The sequence below is a fragment of the Mytilus edulis genome, chromosome 9, assembly GCF_963676685.1.
Source record: "Mytilus edulis chromosome 9, xbMytEdul2.2, whole genome shotgun sequence".
Classification (NCBI taxonomy): Eukaryota; Metazoa; Mollusca; class Bivalvia; order Mytilida; family Mytilidae; genus Mytilus; species Mytilus edulis.
The window spans coordinates 54,415,609-54,439,034 of record NC_092352.1 but is presented as its reverse complement, the minus strand read 5'-3'; the positions used below and the strand labels follow the sequence as shown (position 1 = coordinate 54,439,034).

General features: G+C 32.5%; 2 protein-coding genes across 3 annotated transcripts in view; one reads left to right on the top strand and one right to left on the bottom strand.

Annotated features, from left to right (window-relative positions):
• The window catches only part of LOC139488597 (prolyl 4-hydroxylase subunit alpha-2-like), a 31,158-nt gene extending 8,556 nt beyond the window's left edge, over nt 1–22,602 (bottom strand). Inside the window, exons 1-8 of one of the 2 annotated variants that reach the window (XM_071274320.1) lie at nt 22,461–22,602; nt 17,246–17,677; nt 12,506–12,660; nt 7,636–7,797; nt 4,790–4,950; nt 1,642–1,693; nt 769–989; nt 220–393 (exon numbers count right to left, since the gene is read on the bottom strand). In XM_071274320.1, coding sequence (XP_071130421.1) covers nt 220–393; nt 769–989; nt 1,642–1,693; nt 4,790–4,950; nt 7,636–7,797; nt 12,506–12,660; nt 17,246–17,418 — 1,098 coding nt within the window. In that variant the 5' untranslated portion in view covers nt 17,419–17,677; nt 22,461–22,602. Of the gene's footprint in view, nt 1–219; nt 394–768; nt 990–1,641; nt 1,694–3,898; nt 4,060–4,789; nt 4,951–7,635; nt 7,798–12,505; nt 12,661–17,245; nt 17,686–22,460 lie in introns of those variants that run through there. The other variant, XM_071274319.1, reaches the window with a different exon arrangement.
• LOC139488596 (DNA replication complex GINS protein PSF1-like) lies at nt 20,336–21,087 on the top strand. Its single transcript, XM_071274318.1, has one exon. It carries the CDS (start codon nt 20,409–20,411, stop codon nt 20,997–20,999), a length of 591 nt encoding a protein of 196 aa, XP_071130419.1. The 5' UTR covers nt 20,336–20,408; the 3' UTR covers nt 21,000–21,087.
• Nucleotides 22,603–23,426: the final 824 nt, after the last annotated feature.

Here is a 23,426-nt window from a genome sequence, read left to right as displayed (position 1 = left end):
CATTCATATGGGTATTATTTCAGTAAATGAAAGAGTTTTTTTAAAATTACTTATTTACTTTGAAACCATGTACATGTTACAACATCTCAATAAATAAACTTTTGCATCCTCCTCCCCCCCGTTCCCCAAGTCACTTAAAAACTTTATTAGATGTAATCAATTAGGGGGAATAGAAAGGTTATCCTGTGGTTTCTCAAATACTTATGCAATAAACCATACCTTTGGAGTGGCAATACTTTTGATAACCGCCAGCTCATAATCCGATATAACATCATGATAAGCCACAAGATAAGGATCAAGATAAATTTCCTCTTCTTTGGCTGGATTTATCAACAGCAATGGATCATTGTTTGTTTTATATCTACATACTAACTTATGTTGGTCTTTGTAATCCTGTAAAATAAACATGATCATGATCAATAACTTATTTTGTCAAAGAGCTTCATATCTTCATACAATTTGATTAAAATGCAGATATCCTGTGTTAAAAGATCTGGCAGCACTGTATTTTACTATTTGCTCTGGTATCTACTAGATCAGCCAATGAAATTACAGCCTTCAGTTTTTTGAAGGTGTGTATCAATCCAACAAAACCAAAGGATCCAGAAAGTTCTTTAAAGCAAAAGTAGAAAGATGAATTTTTAGATCCTTGTAAGCCAAATCTAGATACAGGAATCTAAAGAGAGACATGACAAAAGAGATGCCCCTACCATCAAAAGCATGGCATAATTATATCTTCATATTCTAAATGATTCTCTGTCAACTTACATGTGTATGTTCTCCTCTACATAACCTTTCATACATGATGAACTCGTCTGTTGATTTATATTCATCCCTCCCTTTTTCATTTTTCAAGGGCTCATCTGCTGCTGGTTCTCCCATAGTTGCAGCTTCTCCCATTGTTGCAGTTTCCCCCATCTTTTCTTCCTTCTCACTGATCATTTTTAAATAATATTCTTTGTTATTTAAAGCTCTGTCATGACCTGGGACTGAAATACAGGAAGAAATATTAAATTATAAAATACTCTTTAATATACCTTTTGGTTTGTATCTTTACAGTGATGTTCTTTATAGAGCCTGTAAATTTAGATATGATTCATGCAAACTCATTTAGCCTTTGAACAATCTTCTACAGTACTTTCAATATATATTAGGCCTTAAATTTCAGGCCTAAAATTGAAATAAATTGTGTTGTATTCCAATCCAGCAATAATGATAGGTAAATCAAACAGCAGTCTAATTAAATCCATACTTTGTTTACAAGGACCTGATAACACTCAGTTCCACTTTCTGTTCTAGTTATTATCACATCAGCCAATGAAATTTCTACCTTCAAAATTATGAAGGTGAGTATCATTTGACAAAACAAAAGGATACAGAAAGTCTTTAAAACATTAAGTAGAATGGAGCATTGCCAGATAAGCAAATGAATATCTAATTTGTTGTTTCTGTACATGAAAAATAAGCAAATATGCATTTGAGATAAAATTTGTTGTATCGATCAACCATAAAATCCATGATTCGGTAGGTACCGAATAATTACAAATTCTCACAGTTTGTATGTTGCATTGTATGTGTTTTATTGAAATTTTTTAGCACAAGTATATGAATTCACAATAGTTCAGAAAACAAACAACTTACCTAATGTTAACAATTCATTTGTCAAATCTAATGCATGTCTAACATTTCCTTGCTGAAAAGAAAAATTAACACAAGATGAAGTCTTTAGTTTACAGAAAATTTCCTATAGTTTAGCTTATAGGTGCTTCTACTAGATCATGATACATTAACAAATGAGCTGGATTACCTTATGCAAGTGCATGTATACCTGTACATGTGTAAGACTATGATTAATTCTGAAACATTCAAATACAATTTGAAAGACAAATTTTGGTCCGTTTTATAGGGTTCTTACATAACAAATCAATTTTCAAACAGTTACAGAACTTCAGTGAATTTCAATGTAAATATAACGGAAATTGATGAGACTGTCATCAAAGTGAGAGGGTTAGCGCTATAAAACCAGGTTTAATCCACCATTTTCTACATTTGAAAATGCCTGTAACTAGTCAGGAATATGACAGTTCTTGTCCATTCGTTTTTGATGCGTTTTGTTATTTGATTTTGCCATGTGATTATAATGGACTTTCCGAAATTGATTTTCCTCTAAGTTCAGTATTTTTGTGATTTTACCTTTTTTCCAAACAGTTACAGAACTTCAGTGAGTTTCCACCCAAAATAGATTCACAAATGTATTTATGTGAATTTGTATTAGATAGGATTCTATCTGACACACCTCCAATAATATAAATATTTTTCCTGACATAGGAAATCCATTACAAAATTTAAGTTTGCAATGTCTCCCTTTCTCCTATTGTCTATCAAAATTATCTTGGTAAAAATAAATTTCAATTCTAAAAGAGTCAAAGTATCAATTGGTCTTCAAGGCTGAAATCAATTACTGCATCCATCAAATCCAACCTACATGAACCAATGGGAATTAAGCAATTGAAATTTAATCAATTCATGAATGCAAGTTAAAGTCTATTTGTGAAATAACCTAAATGTAAAATTCTAAATATGAAATGGTTAAGTTTTGTTCTTTCATGGTAAATGTTTTTAATGCATAAATTGAAACCACAAATGAAAGTACTGGTGGTCAACCTCAACTTTACTAGAAGTAATAAATTCTGGTTCAAATCTGTTTCAGTTAAAAAAAACTAGAGGCTCTAAAGAGCCTGTGTCGCTCACCTTGGTCTATGTGAATATTAAACACAGGACGCAGATGGATTCATGACAAAATTGTGTGATGGTGATGTGTTTGTACATCTTACTTTACTGGACATTCTTGCTGCTTACAATTATTTCTATCTACAATTAACTTGGCCACGTAGTTTCAGAGGAGAAGATTTTTGTAAAGGATTACTAAGATTTACGAAAAATGGTTAAAAATTGACTATAAAGGGCAATAACTCCTAAAGGGGTCAACTAACCATTTCTGTCACGTTGACTTATTCGTAGATCTTACTTTGCTGACATTTATTGCTTTTTACAGTTTATCTCTATCTATAATAATATTCAAGATAATAACCAAAAACAGCAAAATTTCCTTAAAATTACCAATTCAGGGGCAGCAATCCAACAACGGGTTGTCCGATTCGTCTGAAAATGTCAGGGCAGATAGATCTTGACTTGATGAACAATTTTACCCCATGTCAGTTTTGCTCTTAATGCTTTGGTTTTTGAGTTATAAGCCAAAAACTGCATTTTACCCCTATGTTCTATTTTTAGCTGTGGTGGCCATCTTGGTTTATTGACCGGGTCATCGGACACATTTTTTAAACTAGAAACCCCAATGATGATTGTGGCAAAGTTTGGTTAAATTTGGCCCAGTAGTTTCAGAGGAGAAGATTTTTGTAAAAGTTAACGACGCCGTACGACGACAGACGGACGACGGACAACAGACGCCAAGTGATGAGAAAAGCTCACATGGCCCTTCGGGCCAGGTGAGCTAAAAAAAGAAGCAATATGAATACTGTTATGGAACAGGTCACCAATTGTCCAACCATAAGACTTTTTTTTTCTTTTGTCAGACACAAAACAATTAAATCTGTCAATAAAAGAAATTAAAATGACAACATGTAAATGAAATGTAACCCTGAAGTCCGTTCAACATGTCACATTGTTACCTTTAAACATTTTAAACTACAAATGTAGCAATTTGTGTACAGAACTAGCCCTTCAAACCTTAGCTACACTGACCAGCATTGTAACATACATTTTTCTACATATCTAAGCAATCAAACAACAGCAACCATCATACCATAGCTACCCTAACCAGCTTTCTAACATAAAGTTTTTCTACATATCTAAGCAACAAGACCATAGCTACCCTTACCAGCATTGTAACATACGATAGGTAATCCAGGATTTCTGATCGATCGGCTGTTTTATTGATTTCTTTCATATCTTTACTAAGAGATTCCTCCAACCACATATGACAATGGTATGTGTCACTCTGGGTGTATGCATACTTGCCAACATATAGACAATCAACAGCTGAAAAATCACATGACAAATTGTCAGGATTGACCGATCAAAAAGGGGTTAGTCCACAATGTGCTTGAAAAACAAACCATGCAATCAAATCAAACATTTAACCAAGATGCAATACTGGAAACAGTGCTCATCAGATGTATGTTTTCAAAAACAGACATGTAAACAAGATGCACTACAGTAAAATACACCAATCAGATATCTGCTTTCAAATCACAGACATGTAAACAAGATGCACAACAGTAAAATACACCAATCAGATCTCTGCTTTCAAAAACAAGACATGAAAACAAGATGCACTACAGTAAAATACACCAATCAGATCTCTGCTTTCAATAGAGATATGTCAACAAGATGCTAGCAAACAGTACTGATCATATACAGGCATTAAAAAGAGCACATATGTAAACAAGAATTACTTCATGAAATGTGCTAATCAGATCTGTCCTTTCAAAACAAATACAGGCATGTTAACAAGATGTACTACAACAAAGTATGTCAATCATATGTCTGCTTTAAAAACAGACATGACAGACATGCAAACAAGATGCTTAACAACAAATCTACCTTTTTAAAGAAACTAAAATTTTCGTGAAATGATTCACACATATATATATTATTTCTAAAACAAATCAGTTTCCTTGTTAAGAGCAGTGTATATTAATGCCAAGAAGTTATTGTCCTGACATTGACAATGTGTGTAAAAAAATTGCATAGTACGGTTATGTCATACCTGATAAACAGAAAAAGCCAAGAAGTCAATAATTTCTGATTTGTTGACGGTTTTATTTTTCTCATTTTCCAATCTACTCATAGCTTCAATCATCCATGCAGTTGTATGGTAGTAGTCTTCATCATTGTAAGCCACACGACCAACCTCGAAACAATCAACAGCTGAAAATCGTGCAAATCATGCTATTAAGTCACATGCTATACCCTTAATCATGTTAAACATACATTAAACCTACCAAATTCAATAATGATTCATAATCAAAATTATCTGTTTTAAAGGGGGAGGAGAATGGTGAGGGTATACAACCACTAAACCGGCCCGGGTGGATAGAGCATTCAAAAAGTAGAACATATTTTATTATAAGCATCAATTCAAATTGTACCTCAAAAAAATTTGTGAGGGTTCTGCAGAATCCAGTGTCTCTCCTACTTTTTCTGTTAATAGCAGGCTCAACAAAAATGAGAAAATAAATCAATAAAAATATTCCTTTTGATACTGTCTTTTGATTGTAAGAAGCTTCTGTCCAAGTTTGGTAAAAATCCAGGATAGTTTATGAATCTAATAAATGTTTAAGAACTTTAACTGCAGACTGAATGTAATTTTAATGGGAAGAAAACAAAATTTCCTTCTAGTTATTAGCATTTGATCATAAACAAGCTTCTGTCCAATTTTGGTACAAATCCAAAATAGTACAAGAAAGTTATTAAATTTTAAAAAGTTTAACCACAGAGTGAATGTTTTGTTTCGTTGCAGAAAATCTAAGTCCATTTAAAAGTAAAATATGAAAAAACTGGATTTATTTGTTTACAAAATTTCCTTCTAGATACTAGCTTTTGATCATAAACAAGCTTCTGTCCAAGTTGGTACAAATCCAAAATAGTATAAGAAAGTTATTAAGATTTTAAAAGCTTTAACCACAGAGGGAATGTGTTGTTTCCTGGCAACAAATCTAAGTCCAATTAAAAGTAAAATAAGGAAAAAATAGATTTATTTTTTTACAAAATTTCCTTTTAGATACTAGCTTTTGATCATAAACAATCTTCTGTCCAAGTTTGGTACAAACCCAGGATAGTTTAAGTAAGTTATTAAAATTTTAAAAACTTTAACCACACAGTGAATGTAATGTTTCCCAGCACAGAGTGAATATTTGTGGACGCCACCGCCGCCGCCGCCGACGACGATGGAATGTAGGTTCGCTATGTTTCGCTTTTTCAACTAAAGTCGAAAGCTCAACAAAAAGTAAACAAATCAAGAGTTTGACGAACAGGGCATGCAATATTAGAAAGTTAGCAGGCATGTTATTTTTACAATTCTTCACAACATCATATGAAAATACATTGTTATTTTATTGTTAACTATGTGAATATATCAAATGACTTGCATCTAATTTTCTGTGTTAAAATGGCATTGTACATTTCACAATTAATTCAAATTCTAAACTAATAAAACAGAATATAAAAGTAATTCCTAAATAGACAACTTTCAAGTTTGATGCATTTCCGTCAAAAATTCTGGATTTACTGGGGCATCGTCACTTCCGTTCCAATGTTGAGCGAGAGGTTGGAAAACTATAATGCTGTATTACATGAATTATTTGGCAAATTAAATTCTCGTGATTGACAACCAGCACTGCTGTCATTAGAGAATTGTGATTAAGTACTCACAAAACAAATATTATTTCTAGTTTATCCTGCACAATGACGATCACTAATACACTTGATGAACATTAATAGTGCAGGGATACAGGCGATCCCTTCTATCTGGTAAATGACGTCATAAAGGCACACATAATTGACGAATTTATTTACGGTGATGGATGAACTTGAAAGTGGTCTATTTGTACAAAACCTTTCTTTAAACTGCATATTATCACCAACAAATGTGTCTTTTTATATAACTCAAATAGCTTACTACATGTATAAGGTATGGATTTTGCTCATTGTTTAAGGTCGTTTAGTACTGTTAACCATAGCTGCTTACATTTATTCCATTTGGTCTCTGGTGGATAGTTCACTGTTGTCTCATTGGCAATCATACCACATCTCCTTATCATGTTATTGTTCTATAAAAGTTCACTTCTAGCACTTACAAAATCAATAACCATAATAAAAGTGTATTTGATATTTTCATATACATGATATATTTCCAACATCACAGAAAATAAACACCACCTCTACAGTTTTTAAAATCTCTAAAACCAATTGTGCATGTTCATAAATTAAAGATCATGATGATAGTCATCTCCAATATGCTTGTAATATTGGTCACTGGCATTATGTTACCGTCAATTAATCAACCACTGTATAACAATTAATAAATTACAGTGATACAAATGCAGTATAAGTTCAATAATATTGTACAGATATGTATTTAACAAAGTTTTAAAGCATATATATATATATAAGAATATATCAAGTAAACATGGTTAAAACAGAAATCTGCCTCAAGTGAACCTTGCATAAAACTGTACACCCATGAAATTCCTTCATTCTATAACAAAGAATCATCAAAGAAGAGAAAGTATTGGCAATCTGCCTAGACAAGATACAATGTATTTCATGTATAACTAGAAGGTATCATTTTATATATATGTTTTACTAGGAGTTACTCCCTCTTAATTTGTTTGAATTTGAATATTTGTTGTTTTTCATATATTTTTCTTTTTTATTGAATGACATATATATATTATGTATATTATATACTGTACAGACAATTTGAAGGTTTGTGCTTATAAATTGTTTTTTCTTTCTTTTTCTTTCTATCTACGGTTTGTTTGAAGGTTTAATTTTGTGCTTATGTTTTGTTGTTTTTTCTTTCTGTCTACCCATGTATTGAACAAAACTTACCTGACAGTTCTGAAGTTTTAATACCAGCTATATCTCCGGCTGCTATTTTTTCTGTTTCTAATTTGTACGTGTCCTGAAGCCTTAACAAGGCTGCTACGGCTCCATTTAAATCTTCATAGGTTGGCAAATACTCTTTCAATTTGTTTACCTTTTCATGAAATTCTGTGAAAAAACAAAAAAACAAATGCACATTAATTAATACTGTAATTATTCAAATACTGCTGATTTATAATTTATTTTCGTGGGTACCACAAATTTTCATATCCTGCATAGTTATAATCCTATGTTTTTTACAACCCATCTTCTTCCAGTTCCTGAACAGATAGATAACCAATAATAATACTCATTCCAAGAGTTCAAGATTCTTAAAAAAGAGATGCCATCAAAATTCAAACTTGATCTGTGTTTTGTGGTAATTAATAAGCAGTGTGTATAGATCTATAATTCTCATAAATTTGATTGAGGCAAACTATTTAATTAGAGAAAAAAAGAAAAATTCACCAATTTTTAAAAGGGGCATTACTCTAGAATGGTAAAAGTAACACCACCAAAATTCATACTTGATCTGTGTTTGGTAGTATAAGTCTCATAACATATGGTTGAGGCAAACTTAATTAGTTAGAGAATGAAAAGCAATTTTGGAATGTACAGACAGATGTACAGATGGACAAGGGTAAAACTTAATGCCCCCTCTGCTAGGGCTGGGGCATAAAAAAAAACACTGAAGCTCAATACATTTTTTTGACAGTCATGACAGTTTAGATACTGGTATTAATTTAGAAAATTAAGATAAAAAGAAGTACTTTCATGAATATTTGACATGTTTGACTTTGGTTTCTGCTTCTCATTTTCAACTAAAACTGTAGAACATTTGTAAGTCATTGAATATTCTAGTTCATGGTCACCTATACCAACAAATTCCCCAAAATTGGTATCCCCATACATGATAATCAATCAATAGTACTTTTTCTGTAAGAGATGTATTTTTTAGGGGAATTAATAAAAGATGAGGATACACAACTTGTATGTCAAAATGTATGTGTTTAACGAAAAGAAATCAGCTGTATAAATTTAGAGGTCATAATTTAGTACATGTACATCTGTGCAAAGTTGTCAAGATTATAAATAAAAACATAAAACCTTTAAACACCATCCTTGACTTACTTAGTTTACCTGCATATATTTTGTAATTTATAAAAGAACTAATACCAAAACCCTGACATGCCAAAAAAATCCTAATGAGCACTTAATGGACATTTGATATAAAATAATTGATTTTCATAGTTAAAGAGGTTTTGCTTTAATAGAATTTCTTTATACATTTATGCAAAAAGCCAACTAAATGGTATTAAATTTAACTTTACCCACTGATTTTAAGTTTGAAAAAAATTCATGAGAAACTGGGTAAAAGATTGAACCACAGCTTGTTCTTGTGCATGACAACTTTTTGCACATAACAAGTACATGTGCATTGAAATTTTCTCTGCACAAATTCATGGTCATTTTAAAAATGATCATATCAATAACCAGGAAGTAAATGTCAACAGATGTTTCTTACAACATGTGCACGTGCACGTGCATGTTCAATATAATGATTGATTTGATTTTGATTTTCCGGTTTAAAAGCCACTTTTAAGCATTGTTTTTTGGGCTATTTCGTGGCAGCCAATTTTTAAAGGTGGAGGAAGCAAGAGTTCTTGGACATGTTGGAGAAATAACCACTGATCTTCTATAGGAAAACTGACAATCCTAGTCATTTAAGATTGGAGTTCGATCAATATACAAATGTATGGCAAGTCTATTAATCTAATATTAAAATGTAGGATGTTTAAAAATGAGTACATGTATATATATATGTCATGTACATGTATGTGTCCAATTCAAACAAAATAAATGGCAGAAATCATGACAACATAATCTTGTTTAATTTTCCATCAGTTAAAAATTATAGTATCAAAATGACCGTGAGATGACCCAAACTTGTACACATTTTGGGGTTTGCTATCATTTTCATACAGGGAGAAAACATGCAATAGAATATTAATGAACAGATTTAAATAATCACATTTTAGATAAATCTCATTGTGATATACTTATGTCCTATAAGCGGTTAATTTGTTAATCAAATTATTTATCCAATTTTATGGCAAAATAACATGAATACAAATTGTTACAAATATTAATATCACCAAAAATAAAATTGCGGCATAATCTGACAAAAAGGAATAAAAGTGAAATAATTAAAGTATTCACGCTAAAAATAAGTTGGTTTTACTTTACAATATTTCTAACCATACATGTACATACATGTGTTATTTTTTAGACGACAGATGTCATTCTGAATTTATCCATATAATCCACTTTCAAGGATTACAGCTGGCAAAAAAATGTTTGCCCAATGTAGTGGAATTGAGCATTAAAACTAAGCAATCATAAAGAACTGATCTGCTTATGTTTCTACGTTAACAACTTTGCTATACATTACAAACTGTAACGCCTCCTTTTTCTCCACGAAGATAAAACAAGTGAAACTGCGAGCTACTGCTCACTGATAATACCCCTGCCGCAAGTGGATAATATTAATAGTGTAAAAATATGGAAGTGTTCAATAAACAGGAAGTTGTCGAGTTATGAATCTGAAAACGCATCACACGGTATAGCTGACTTATATAAATCCTGAAACCAAATTTCAGAAATCCTTGTATTGTAGTTCCTGAGAAAAATGTGATGAAAATTTTCAACTTGGCTATCATGTGTAAAATCATACAAGTGTTCGGTAAACAGGAAGTTGTCAAGTGATCAATCTGAAAACGCATCACACGGTATAGCTGACTTAGATAAACCCTGAAACCAAATTTCAGAAATCCTTGTATTCTAGTTCCTGAGAAAAATGCGACGAAAAATATTCATGGGACGGACGGACTGACTGACGAAAGGACAGACAGAGGTAAAACAGTATACCCCCCTTTTTTTAAAGTGGGGGTATAATTATCTTTATCTTTGACCATGTGCAAATTTATTATCTGTGTTTTGAATATCCCATACCGAGCCATTTTTCTAAAGGAGGGTCCATTCATCTCAAACATCACTTTGAGCAAATCTGGCATTGAACTATCACCTCAGTCAAATTGTCTCCCTTATTCCAACTTAGTCACTTGATTGCTCTCTCTTTAGTATCTATCTTAAAAGCCTTTAATTTGGTATGCGAAGAAGAGCAGACAGTGTACATGTACAGACCATTTTATAATTATGTATTTACTATTAAACATGTGTCCCATTGAAAAGGTTTGGTATTTATTTAGGTTGTACCGGTTTTTTTTAGTCACAGCATTCAAAATTAAAGAACCTTAGTGAGCACGCTCACATACCCCACGTCCCCACATTTTCATTAGAGAAATTAAATAAGTATAAGAAAAAATATTGAATAATAATTTCCTGTCAATATACATAGTATGTCCTTTATATTATCTACAAAATTTCATGAAATTCTGTTGTGTGTTTTCAGAGGAGTTGAGATGACAAACTGTTGAAGAAGTACATTGAAGCAAATAAGTTCAAAGGGGCATAACTCCTAGAAAAAAATTGAACCGTAATTTCCTGTTGATATGCACATCTACATAGTATGTCCTTATTATCTACAAAGTTTCATGAAATTCTGTTGTGTGGTTTGAGAGGAGTTGTGATGACTAACTGTTGCAGTAATACATTAAAGTAAATAAGTTCAAAGGGGCGTAACTCCTAGAAAAAAAATTGTATCGCAATTTCCCGTCAATATGCACAACTACATAGTATGTCCTTATTATCTACAAAGTTTCATGAAATTCTGTTGTGTGGTTAATGAGGAGTTGCGATGACAAACTGTTGCAGTAATACATTAAAGTAAATAAGTTCAAAGGGGCGTAACTCCTAGAAAAAAAATTGTATCGCAATTTCCCGTCGATTTGCACAACTACATAGTATGTCCTTATTATCTGAAAAGGTTTCGTGAAATTCTGTTGTGTGGTTTGAGAGGAGTTGCGATGACAAACTGTTGCAGTAGTACATTAAAGTAAATAAGTTCAAAGGGGCGCAACTCCTAGAAAAAAAATTGAATCGCAATTTCCCTTCGATATGCACAACTACATAGTATGTCCTTATTATCTGAAAAGGTTTTGTGAAATTCTGTTGTGTGGTTTGAGAGGAGTTGCGATGACAAACTGTTGCAGTAATACATTAAAGTAAATAAGTTCAAAGGGGCGTAACTCCTAGAAAAAAAATTGAATCGCAATTTCCCGTCGATATGCACAACTACATAGTATGTCCTTATTATCTGAAAAGGTTTTGTGAAATTCTGTTGTGTGGTTTGAGAGGAGTTGCGATGACAAACTGTTGCAGTAATACATTAAAGTAAATAAGTTCAAAGGGGCGTAACTCCTAGAAAAAAAATTGAATCGCAATTTCCCGTCAATATGCACAACTACATAGTGTGTCCTTATTATCTGAAAAGGTTTTGTGAAATTCTGTTGTGTGGTTTGAGAGGAGTTGCGATGACAAACTGTTGCAGTAATACATTAAAGTAAATAAGTTCAAAGGGGCGTAACTCCTAGAAAAAAAATTGAATTGCAATTTCCCGTCGATATGCACAACTACATAGTATGTCCTTATTATCTGAAAAGGTTTCGTGAAATTCTGTTGTGTGGTTTGAGAGGAGTTGCGATGACAAGAAACAGGACTGATGGACGGACGGGTCAAAAACATTATACCCTCCGCAACTTCGTTGCATGGGGTATAATAACATGCATGTATACAAAATTGTATCAATATGAGATCTGTACCAGATTTTATTTATATATTTTACACCAGTGCTGTGCATAATTTATGCATTTTATACCTTCATTTGGTTTCCATTTCAAAATATCTTCAATATGTCTTTCCCAATCAACTGTAAATCTCTTGACAAACAGATAGGCGTTGACAGGGTTCCCCAAGTAAAAATCTACGTTCTCTAAAGCTTTAGTACTGTGTGTCTCTAACTCATCAGCTAACCTGAAAAAAGAAGAATTTACAAATATCAAGCTGTGTTCATCTTTCTTTAATTCAAAGCAGATTTATACTCTTTCAAACTGGTTGATAATCTACCACAATGATCTAGTGATCAAGTCTTCATGATCATTTCAGAACAGTGATATAGTCAGATCTTGGAACTGTCCAAAACTTTGAACATTTATTTACTTTTTCTTATTGAAACAAGCAATTATATATTGTGCCATACAAAGTTTTTTTGGTCTCTTGTCCAAAATATTTGTAAATATTTTCAATGTGTGTAATTTTTAAAATTGGTTTGTAAACAAGTTTTTTTTTTAATTTTCAGAAAGAAGAGACTAGCATGACTAGTACACATTTTTGTTTAGAAGCATGCTTAAAGCCGCCTCTGAGTGCAGGATTTTTCAATGCATTGAAGACCTATTGGTGACCTTGGATGTTTTCTGATATTTGGTCAGGTTATTCTCCTTCAACACATTCCCCATTTCCATTCTCATTTTTTTGTACATGTACAACTGTACAAAATGTACATGATGTATATATACGTACATGATATATATGTAAACTGTAAATACACCAACAAGCTTCAATAATATTACAAATTGTTTGAAAAATTTATTTCAGAACAAATGTAGAAAAACAGAGTCGAACAAAAAGCCACACAAGATGTAAAGGACATGCAAATTAAATGTTAGGAATGTCATGAATGTGCAGACTCAATGACAATGAAATGAACAAACAAACAAACCCAGTTATTCATAAAAGTTTAACCAAATCAAGTAGTTCAGTAATTAATCTGCCAAGTGGCAATATCCTTTCAATTTATTTACGCACATATCATATGCATGAGTAAAATACAAAATGTACTGCAAAATTCAACATCCTTATAATTTATTCACGGTACACATCATATGCATGCATGAGTACAATATAAAATGTACCAAGAAATTTTATCTAGTAGAGATTACTGCTATTGTAATCAAGGCATATACATTTCAGCAGGTAGCAGATAAACAAAAGTATATTTAGATTATGACGAGCATAGCAAATTGTATTATTATCTCATTGTTACATGCATGTACATGTACAAATTGTATTATAACAATGTTATATAAATTAACATGCTTGTAATAATCATTTTCATAAATTTAATTTTATTTAAAAATTTATTGAAAAAGTAATGAATTTCTCTAAATGCTCACTTCATATATCTTTAAAATTGTACTTCACAACATTTAATTGACTCGTCCTCCCCCCCCCCCCCCCCCCCCCCCCGCCCCAACTTTGGGATTTTTTTTTTGAGGACACAGAAATATAACAGCTGGCTTTCTCTAGTCATTTTCAGGAGTCTGTCATTTATCTATCTCTATTTTTTCATGTACATAAATTCCTAGAAAAGTTGTGAAGCTTGTTTTTCTCCATTTTATTTCTAACCAAAAAGTATACATATTAAAAATTCAATTATAAGGATTATCCTAACTAGATCTGTTCATTTCCGTCACCCACGGAACTGTCTATCAACGTAAATTCCAATCAATACGGACCAAAACAGCTATAATTAAAAGCACCTTATAATGAACAAAATAAATATCAAATTCCCATTACACGGAAGTCTATTTTCAATATCATCTTTATTTAAGTATCATTTTATAGATATTTCCATAAAACGAGAGAAAATTCATTATTTCGCTAACAATTTTGTGGTAAGATAGCGTAGAAGACTGCTGTTAGAATTGTCAACAGTTGTAATTATGTACCTTGAATGTGTCAAATAATTATCCTAATCATGAAACAAGTTGATAAATGATTTGTAGAAGACCTGAGGTAGAGCGAACACCTGCAGAATTTTTTGATACAATTTCATTTACATGATGTACTGTACATCTAAAAAATTAACATTTTAAAAACATGAATATATATATGTCCATCTTACACATGTTATAGCTAAACCATGCCCTGCCTGCACAATCACATTTTCATGTTCATTGAAACATGACATCAAGGTCAAAACCCTAATTTGACACACATGCCAAGATGTGCAGTCTAAGACTTTACAGGCAGAATTTGAAACTTAAACTTATTAATTTTGTATATGACGTGGGTCTCATTGGGGTCTAATTAGCGTGACACAGGATTGCCATATTTTTTGTAAGGGTGACATGTGAAAGTCAAATTATTGTGCTGTGAAAATGGGATTTGAAGTCTAGCGGGACACAGGAAAAAATTAGAATTGCTAGTGTAAGCGGGATAAGTGAATTAGACAAAACAGTAAGCAGGATCCAGGACCAGAATCCCCAAATGAGACCCCCTATGACTACATGTAGTTACATGTATCTATTTTTGTTTTTTCCGATTACATGTTTATGAAAAGTGTGGGGTACTGAATTTCTCAGCTGATCATCCCTAAGTGATTCGATTGTTGATTGTTGGTTGCTTAATGTCCAGTGGCAAATAGTTCATGCATGTTCAGTTGAGAACAAATTAACAATGTATACAATAGGTAGGTCCTGTAAGAGGTTGTCCAGGATGAGGGTCATGGATATTTGGCAATAGAGGTAAGACTATCACAGGAAATAGAGGGTATAATTTTTGATATGGACAGAAATTGAGCTTTACAACAAGTCACCTTTTGGACACCTCAGAGTTGTAGCAAGGATTTTTATAACAAGTATGTGCTTTGAAGTGAAAATTTAAATATGTATATGTTGCCAGTTGGTACAGATACAAGTGTACCTTGTTAACTGGATCTCGAAAATCTACTAACTCAGCCAGTCAAAGCAGAGCATATTTATTTACATGTACAAATGTACATTGTATACATGTATAAATACCTATCTCCTGAAAATGCATGTTCTATTTTCGTCTGGACTAAAAGATACATAAAATTGAGAATGAAAATGGGGAATGTGTCAAAGGACAAAAAACATCTGAAGGCCACAAGCATTCACAAGCGGATCATCAACACAGCAAGAAAATTATACACCCGCAGGAGGGCTTTAGCTGGCCCTAGATAAAAATGTGTACTTCAGGTAGTTTAGTGAAAATTGATGTCATGCTAAACTATCTACATGTACAAATTAATCCTTTAACTCAAAGATAATCTTCATTATATCAAAGATTTATTTTCCAAACCATTGTCTTTTTACCAATCCTTTTATCTACATTTTATCAAAGTCAACATTTTCCAAATCATTATCTTTTTATCAATCCTTTAATTTATCTTCATTAAACTAAAGACAATATTTTCCATATATATGCCATATATAAATATAAATCTTTTTATCAAAAAGCCATAAAAAATTTATACTATGATAATCCTTTGATAATACATTTTTGTACATGTATCAAGGAGCAAAAATCTTAAATTAAACATTTTATTGCATGCAGCATATTGTTCTTCAACATTATTTTAAAACAAAAGTTACTAAACATTGCTAAAAGTGTAGAGTGTAGCAGTTTTATTGAAATTTCAACAAAAGTTTTATACTTTTATTACTATTATTTGTAAAAACTAAAAGATGCAGATGTCTTCTTACAATGTATATAAAATTAATATTTTTATTGCTTATGGTAACATTTGGTGTTCAAACTCCTACAATAGTATTTTCCTGTTCAATGAGCTTGGTTATTTGGAGCGAAAAATATCAGATAAGAAACATGGAAAATAGTACCAGGCGCGGATCCAGAGGGGGGGTTCCAGGGGTTGGAATTCCCCCTTTTTTTGGACGATCAATGCATTTGAATGGGGACATGTAATTGGAACCCCCCCCCCCCCCTTTGTCCTGGGTTAGAAACCCCCCTTTTTAAAATGGCTGGATCCGCCCCTGAGTACATCCTGTTTTCTGCTTAACAAAATCAAAGCAATATACATATGGAAATTTACAAACCTTTTGGATCAGATACAACTATAAATGGAGCAATTTTATCTTTAAATTGGTATTTTACACCTACATGTATTACTGAATATTATGCAAATGTTTGGGATAACATTTTATCTGACAATATTTTACATGTACATTTTTTGTAGTATTAAAAAAATAAAAAAAGGAAAATTTGATATGCTTGTCAATGCAATGAGACAACTATACATGTACAGGTCACTAGCTAGTGACCAAGGATCAACATGAATAAGGGATGAAGACATGGACATGTCATTTTGGGATACCCATTTATTCAATTTTATTTTTACAAAATGGAAGTAAAGGTCCTCTTTAAAAATCCTCTTATGAACATGAGGAATTGTCAACTTCTAACCAAAATTGTTTAATAATATTTTATGAATTTAAATAATTTAAAACTTTAAATGACTTTTGTACATCCTTTCGAATATGAATCTAAAAAAATTGTAGAAGAATTATCTTAAAACAATCATAAAATAACTCTATTTTGTATCTACCAGTACCACACAATCGAATGATCAGCTATATAGCCATACATCAAGACATGTCAAACTGACAACCTACAGGACTAGATACAAGCTAGGTACAAGTGTACTAGCCTCAGTTAATCATATAAAGTCTGGTGGCTATTATTATTATTATTAATGTATATATTTTAGTTTTATTAAAATAAAAAGTGGTATTCTCACCTAGAGAGTGCATCCAATCTTTGTTTTTCTTCTCTTACATATTCTTTTATTCTTGAAGAAATTTCTCTCTCTGCAAATAAAGCTCTTTCCATGTGGGCCAAAGATGTAAACAGTTCACATCTAACAACTGATGCCACGCAAATAAGCAACAACAAATACCTCTGATTTGTCATTGTTCCTGAGTTAGTCTTCAAAACTTTGTTGTTTATTTTTTAACAATTTGTTTAATAGTGAATGACAACTTCAGTACCAAGTAACATGAAGGGTCTGAGAAATCACCAGAAAGTTCCACGTTGGATGGTGGCTTACGTGCACAAACTCTTGCGTAGAATCTTCAGGAATCTACACACACACACAACATCAAAGAGTGCCCCTTATCAAATTACATTTCATTGATGGGCTATTCCATTGTTGTAGGGAAAACAGGTGTCCCTGTAGATATATGATCATATATTATGAAACAAATCAAAGAGGTTTATAAAGATTGAAAACGTCAAAAACAGAGAATTTTTAATTGCATAGATTTCTTTTGTACGTGCTAACTGATGCACAGTAAAACAGCTTTATTTAAAAATCACATCATTTTATTAGCCCTGGGAGAAAATAATTTTCCAAAGGTCATGTTGATATCACGTGATTACCTCTCGGTCTGGGGTCCTAATCTACGCTTTCAGTCGGCGGCTAAGAAGTGAGTTAGGATCCCAGTTTAATTATTTGTCGGAGCTCCTCGCACTTTTTCATTGTTTAGAACCATGAATGATTTGATAATAACGGTCTCACTAATTAGCGACAACAAGCGTCAACAAGCGACAAGAAGCGACAACAAGCGTCAACAAGCGACAAGAAGCGACAACAAGAATTATTTTAACGACAACAAGCGACAAGAAACTATTTAGCGACAAGAAAACATTTTTTTTTAATTAAAATTAATTATTGCAATAAATATTAAAAGAATATGCAAAAGAAAATAATTTTAGCGACAAGAAAGTTAAAATTGATAGAAAAAAATGAAACATTATTTACATAATATTTTATCATCTATTATGAATAACAGCCAGTATTACGTTTAATTATTGTATTATGAGATTACTTTTCCTTGTGTTTTAGAACAAATTATTTATTTTATAATTTGTTTTTTAAAACTCTAGTCTTTTCGTGCAATATATATTAAGCTCGCAAAATGAATTATTTGTGCATCATTGTCCTGAAAATATTGACACAAATTGTGAAATACAAAGAACTGAAATCAAACAGGAGGAAAAGAAAATTGAAATGTGAATGTTTTCATCTTTTTATTTGTTTATTAATGCCTCATTAAACGATATTTATCATGTTTATGCATATTGATTGAAGATGAAAGGAAATTAATGACAATCTTGAGTTTTCAACAGGTATTCACTATTTACAATGATTGTATATTCTGGCGCGTGTAATTGTATAGTCTGACGCGTGTACAAGTTGAAGGTGTTAATTGGATGTTATTATAGCAATAAAACAGGGGACACGCGACTCGTTAATCTCGTTTGATGTTCCACATTGTGTGTACTGTTATTACCTTAGGGTGAAGCCACATCTAATGTTGTTCCTATCAAGAACAATGAATTATACTGTTAGAAAGGAAATAATATTTCATGTTTTTGTTTCAATAAATCCTTCAAAGGAAAGTTGACCTTTTTTTGTTTTTGTTTCAATTTTATAGCGTGTGCATTTCCTTTGCTCTACCAAGCTGACTGAAGCCATTCAACTTTTATGTTTAGTATAAAGTAAATTGTCAGCATTTCAGTATTATTCTAGCAAAAGTACGTGCTCTGTGCAATTGCTAGTATCTAAAACGCAACTCGGTTTACCTTTGATTAATAAATCAGTTACTTTGTACGTCTTTGATACTGCGCGGTATCAAACGAACCCTTTGGTACAGGGTTTCAATTTCCTTTTGGGCAAGGGAAAAACTTCGATAAATGCATATTAGAAGTATTATAATTATACTATAGTGGACACGTCCGTTCATGATATCCCCTTGGGCAAGGGTAAATATTGAAACGCACTTATTTTGTCACATCGCCGTGTCAAACTGAATCCCTTGGGATAAGGGTTTTCCTCTTGAGCAAAGGAAATAGTAGGGAAGTTATACCTTTGGTTGAAGACAGGGTTTCTAGACAAATATTAAATGAACAAAGCATGATTATTAAAGAAAGAAACCCTGTCCAAGTCTCAACAAATGGCAATTGTCTCTTCAATTCTTTGTCAGTGGACATGTGTGGCAATGAAAGTCTTGCAACAAGACTGAGAGTTTTGACTTGTATAGAGATGGTGTCAAATAAGCTAATTCACAAAGAAATAAAGTTGCAAGAAAGTCTTGTCAATGGCGCACTTTATGGACATGGAGACTTTGAGCTAAGCTCCTCAGTAAGCCATTTTCAATGCACAAAAGCTCTATGGCAGATTAAATCGGAGAAAGAAAAGGCTTTTGCATTGCAAAAATTCTTGACTCATGGGTCTGGAAACACGCTTAAATAATAAAGATGGCAAAGCGTGGCTGAGAGTTCTACAAATAAAGCATCGAATTGACATAACAAGAGTACACTTAGAGCATAGTATTAAGCAAATGAATCAAAATATTATATTCCGTTATGCCCGCTCCATATATATATCTCCATTCGTTTATTCATACTTTGACTTTGATGAAAACAGATACATACATTATCTTATACATATTCTTCATATTTAAAAATAAAAAAAAAAGAACCTCAATCTCTTTCTTTTTCACAAATGTTAAATTTCTTCATCTACCAATATACTAATATAAACTTCACAATCTCTTTCTTCCTCACAAATTTATGTTTCATTTCTTCGTCTATCTATATAATAAAACATTTTAATTAGACATATCTGCTCGTATATTTTAAAAAAAACATTAAATACAAATTTCTTTATATCTAATAAAAAAAAAATATGTTTTCTTGTCGCTAAATAGTCTTCTTGTCGCTTGTTGTCGCTAAAATAATTCTTGTTGTCGCTTCTTGTCGCTTGTCGACGCTTGTTGTCGCTTCTTGACGCTTGTTGTCGCTAATTAGTGAGACCCGATAATAAAATGTTCCGAGGGGAGTTATAAATGGCGGGAATTTAAGTTGATAAACAGTCACATACATTGAACATCGTAGAAATGTTAGCCGAAAAAGCTTTAGAGCTCATTGCTGAGTTACAACGAACAATTGATAGCACACTTGGTCCATATAATGAAGATACAGCCAGACACGTGTTAGAGGAGATGAAAGCTTTGTTTGAACAAAACCAGAAGGATGTCAGCGCCACAGTTGCTGGAGAAAATGGTTTGTTTTCAGGAGTACAACTTCGGCATGCTGCTTTGGAAAGGAATAAAAGGTGTCTTTTAGCATATATTTATAACAGATTACAACACATTAAGAAGATGAGATGGGAGTTTGGAAGTGTACTGCCTTCGGATGTCAAATTGAACCTAGGTGAACAGGAAGTTCAGTGGTTTGGAAAATATAACAAATTGCTAGCAAACTATATGAGGTCTATAGGAGACCACGGGGGACTTGATCTCACACAAGATCTTAAACCACCAAAAACTTTATTCATTGAAGTCAGGTGTTTGATGGATCACGGTGAATTTGAAACTCAAGATGGTAACATTGTATTGTTGAAGAAAAATAGCCAGCATTTTCTATTGAGATCTGAATGTGAACATTTAATTAGACAAGGAGTTTTGGAACATATTGTCCATGGTTAAACACTGTTGAATCAAGTTTATTTAATGTGCAATAAGCCAAAAGCAAGTGTGTAACTTTTATCAAATAAAATCAATAGACAATACCAGACAGTATTTGGATTAATTCTATTTCATTTAATGTAGGTCACCTGGCCCAATGGGTGAACTGATTAATATTGCCCTTATTGTTAGTTATTTTCACAGCTACATGTACATGTATGTCACAGAAACTCGGTTAACTATTAATTTTTTCCAAGGAATATGTCTGTTGATGGGTAAATCGGCTAATGCAACAACAGTATTAAATTCAGGGTTTTAACTTGACTATTGAATGATGAGAGCTATTGAATAATATTCCACAACATTAATACATGCACATGTTTATCAAACTTAACTGAATGTCGAGCAAATATCAATCATCAAATATGTATCAAGCTCAAATTGCCCAAAGTCTGTTAACATGTAGTGAAGTCTTTGGAAGGTCTGTCATAAAAAGTTGAGTCTCCAGAGTCCAAGTCATGCAAATAGCAAAACATATTGTTATGCGTTTACTTTTCTACATTGGCTAGAGGTATAGGGGGAGGGTTGAGATCTCACAAACATGTTTAACCCCGCCGCATTTTTGCGCCTGTCCCAAGTCAGGAGCCTCTGGTCTTTGTTAGTCTTGTATTATTTTAATTTTAGTTTCTTGTGTACAATTTGGAAATTAGTATGGGCCGGCCAGGCCATTCATTAGAAGGCGGTACCCGGTACTTTTACCCTCCTATGCTATTGACAAGTACCGCCTAAATGTAGGAATTTTTATATAAGATATTCAGGGAATAAATTGAAAAGTACCACCTAGAAACATGGAAAGTACCAGTCAACATGAAAGATAATGAAACCCCTTTATGGCGTTCATTATCACTGATCTAGTATATATTTGTTTAGGGGCCAGCTGAAGGACTCCTCCGGGTGCGGGAATTTTTCGCTACATTGAAGACCTGTTGGTGATCTTCTGCTGTTGTGTTTTTTTCTATGGTCGGGTTGTTGTCTCTTTGGCACATTCCCCTTTTCCATTCTCAATTTTATGAATTGAAAACAACACGAGTTTGATCAAATATGTGTACGACTTCTATGAACAATCAAAACCAGCTGAAGGACGCTTCCGGGTGCGGGAATTTCTCGCTACATTGAAGACCTGTTGGTGATCTTCTGCTGTTGTTTTTTTCTATGGTCGGATTGTTGTCTCTTTGGCACATTCCCCATTTCCATTCTCAATTTTATATTTAAATACAAAAAAGACAGCCAGCTACAAATGGGGCTCCCAACTGGGGACAGATACTTAGTGGCATAAACTATTTGTATACAGCTCTATATTTTTGAGGTAGAAGACCTGGATGCTTCACTATATGTAACTTTTTTTAATGTGACATACATGTACTCATAATTATGAGTAATACAATATGTAGTAGAAATATATTTGGTATATTGGATCCTTGCAATGTCTTCATGTCTGTTAGACAAATCACTTGACCTTGACATCATTTCATGGATCAGTGATCAAGGTTAAGTTTTCATCGTAAAGTCAATATCGGACAATGTAACCATTAGGTTGACTATATTTGGTGTATGGAATGATTGTAAGGTGCACATGTCAGATTGAAAGATTTTCTCTGACCTTGAACATTCATAATAACAGTTCATTGGATACTAGTAATGTTAAGTTTTGTGGTTTGGTTTATTTCACAAATACTTTAAACAACATGAACAATGGGACCACGATTTTTGCTGTAAATTGAAGGATTGTGGTATGATCATATGTGTCTGGCATGTTTCTTATGACCTTGAAATTATTTTCATGGTTCATTGAATAATGTTAAGTTTTTGTGGTTTTGTCTGTTTCTCAGATACTATAAGCAATACTACAGCTGATTTTGGTTTCTGTCTGGCAGGTTTAATCTGACTGAACTTTTTTATGATTCATTTTATGTTTAGTTTTTGTTATTTGGTCTATATCTCATATATATACAAATACAAATGTACAATAAGTAATAGGTCCACTATATTTGCTGTATGGAAAGAAGTAAAATAACAAAAGTACCGAACTTATACCATGTAACTATGGAATGATTGCATATGTCTATCTGCCATTTTCTAATGACCTCATTTACATGGTTTGTTGGTCAATGATAATTAGCTTCCATGGTTTGTGTGTATCAGATAGTTTAAGCAAAAGGTACTAAAACTGCATGACATTGTTTAGATCCTATTCAGTCAATTTCAATAAATTTATAAATGATATGTTATACTTGGCTATTAAGTTTACAAAATGATGTACATTTGAATAACCATGATACTTGACACTATTATAAATGGGCATGGTGAATGAACTTTCGACTACAAATGTACAATTTTTGTGAACAAAGGAAGATAACTCCAATTGAAAATATATGATTTGTCTAAATG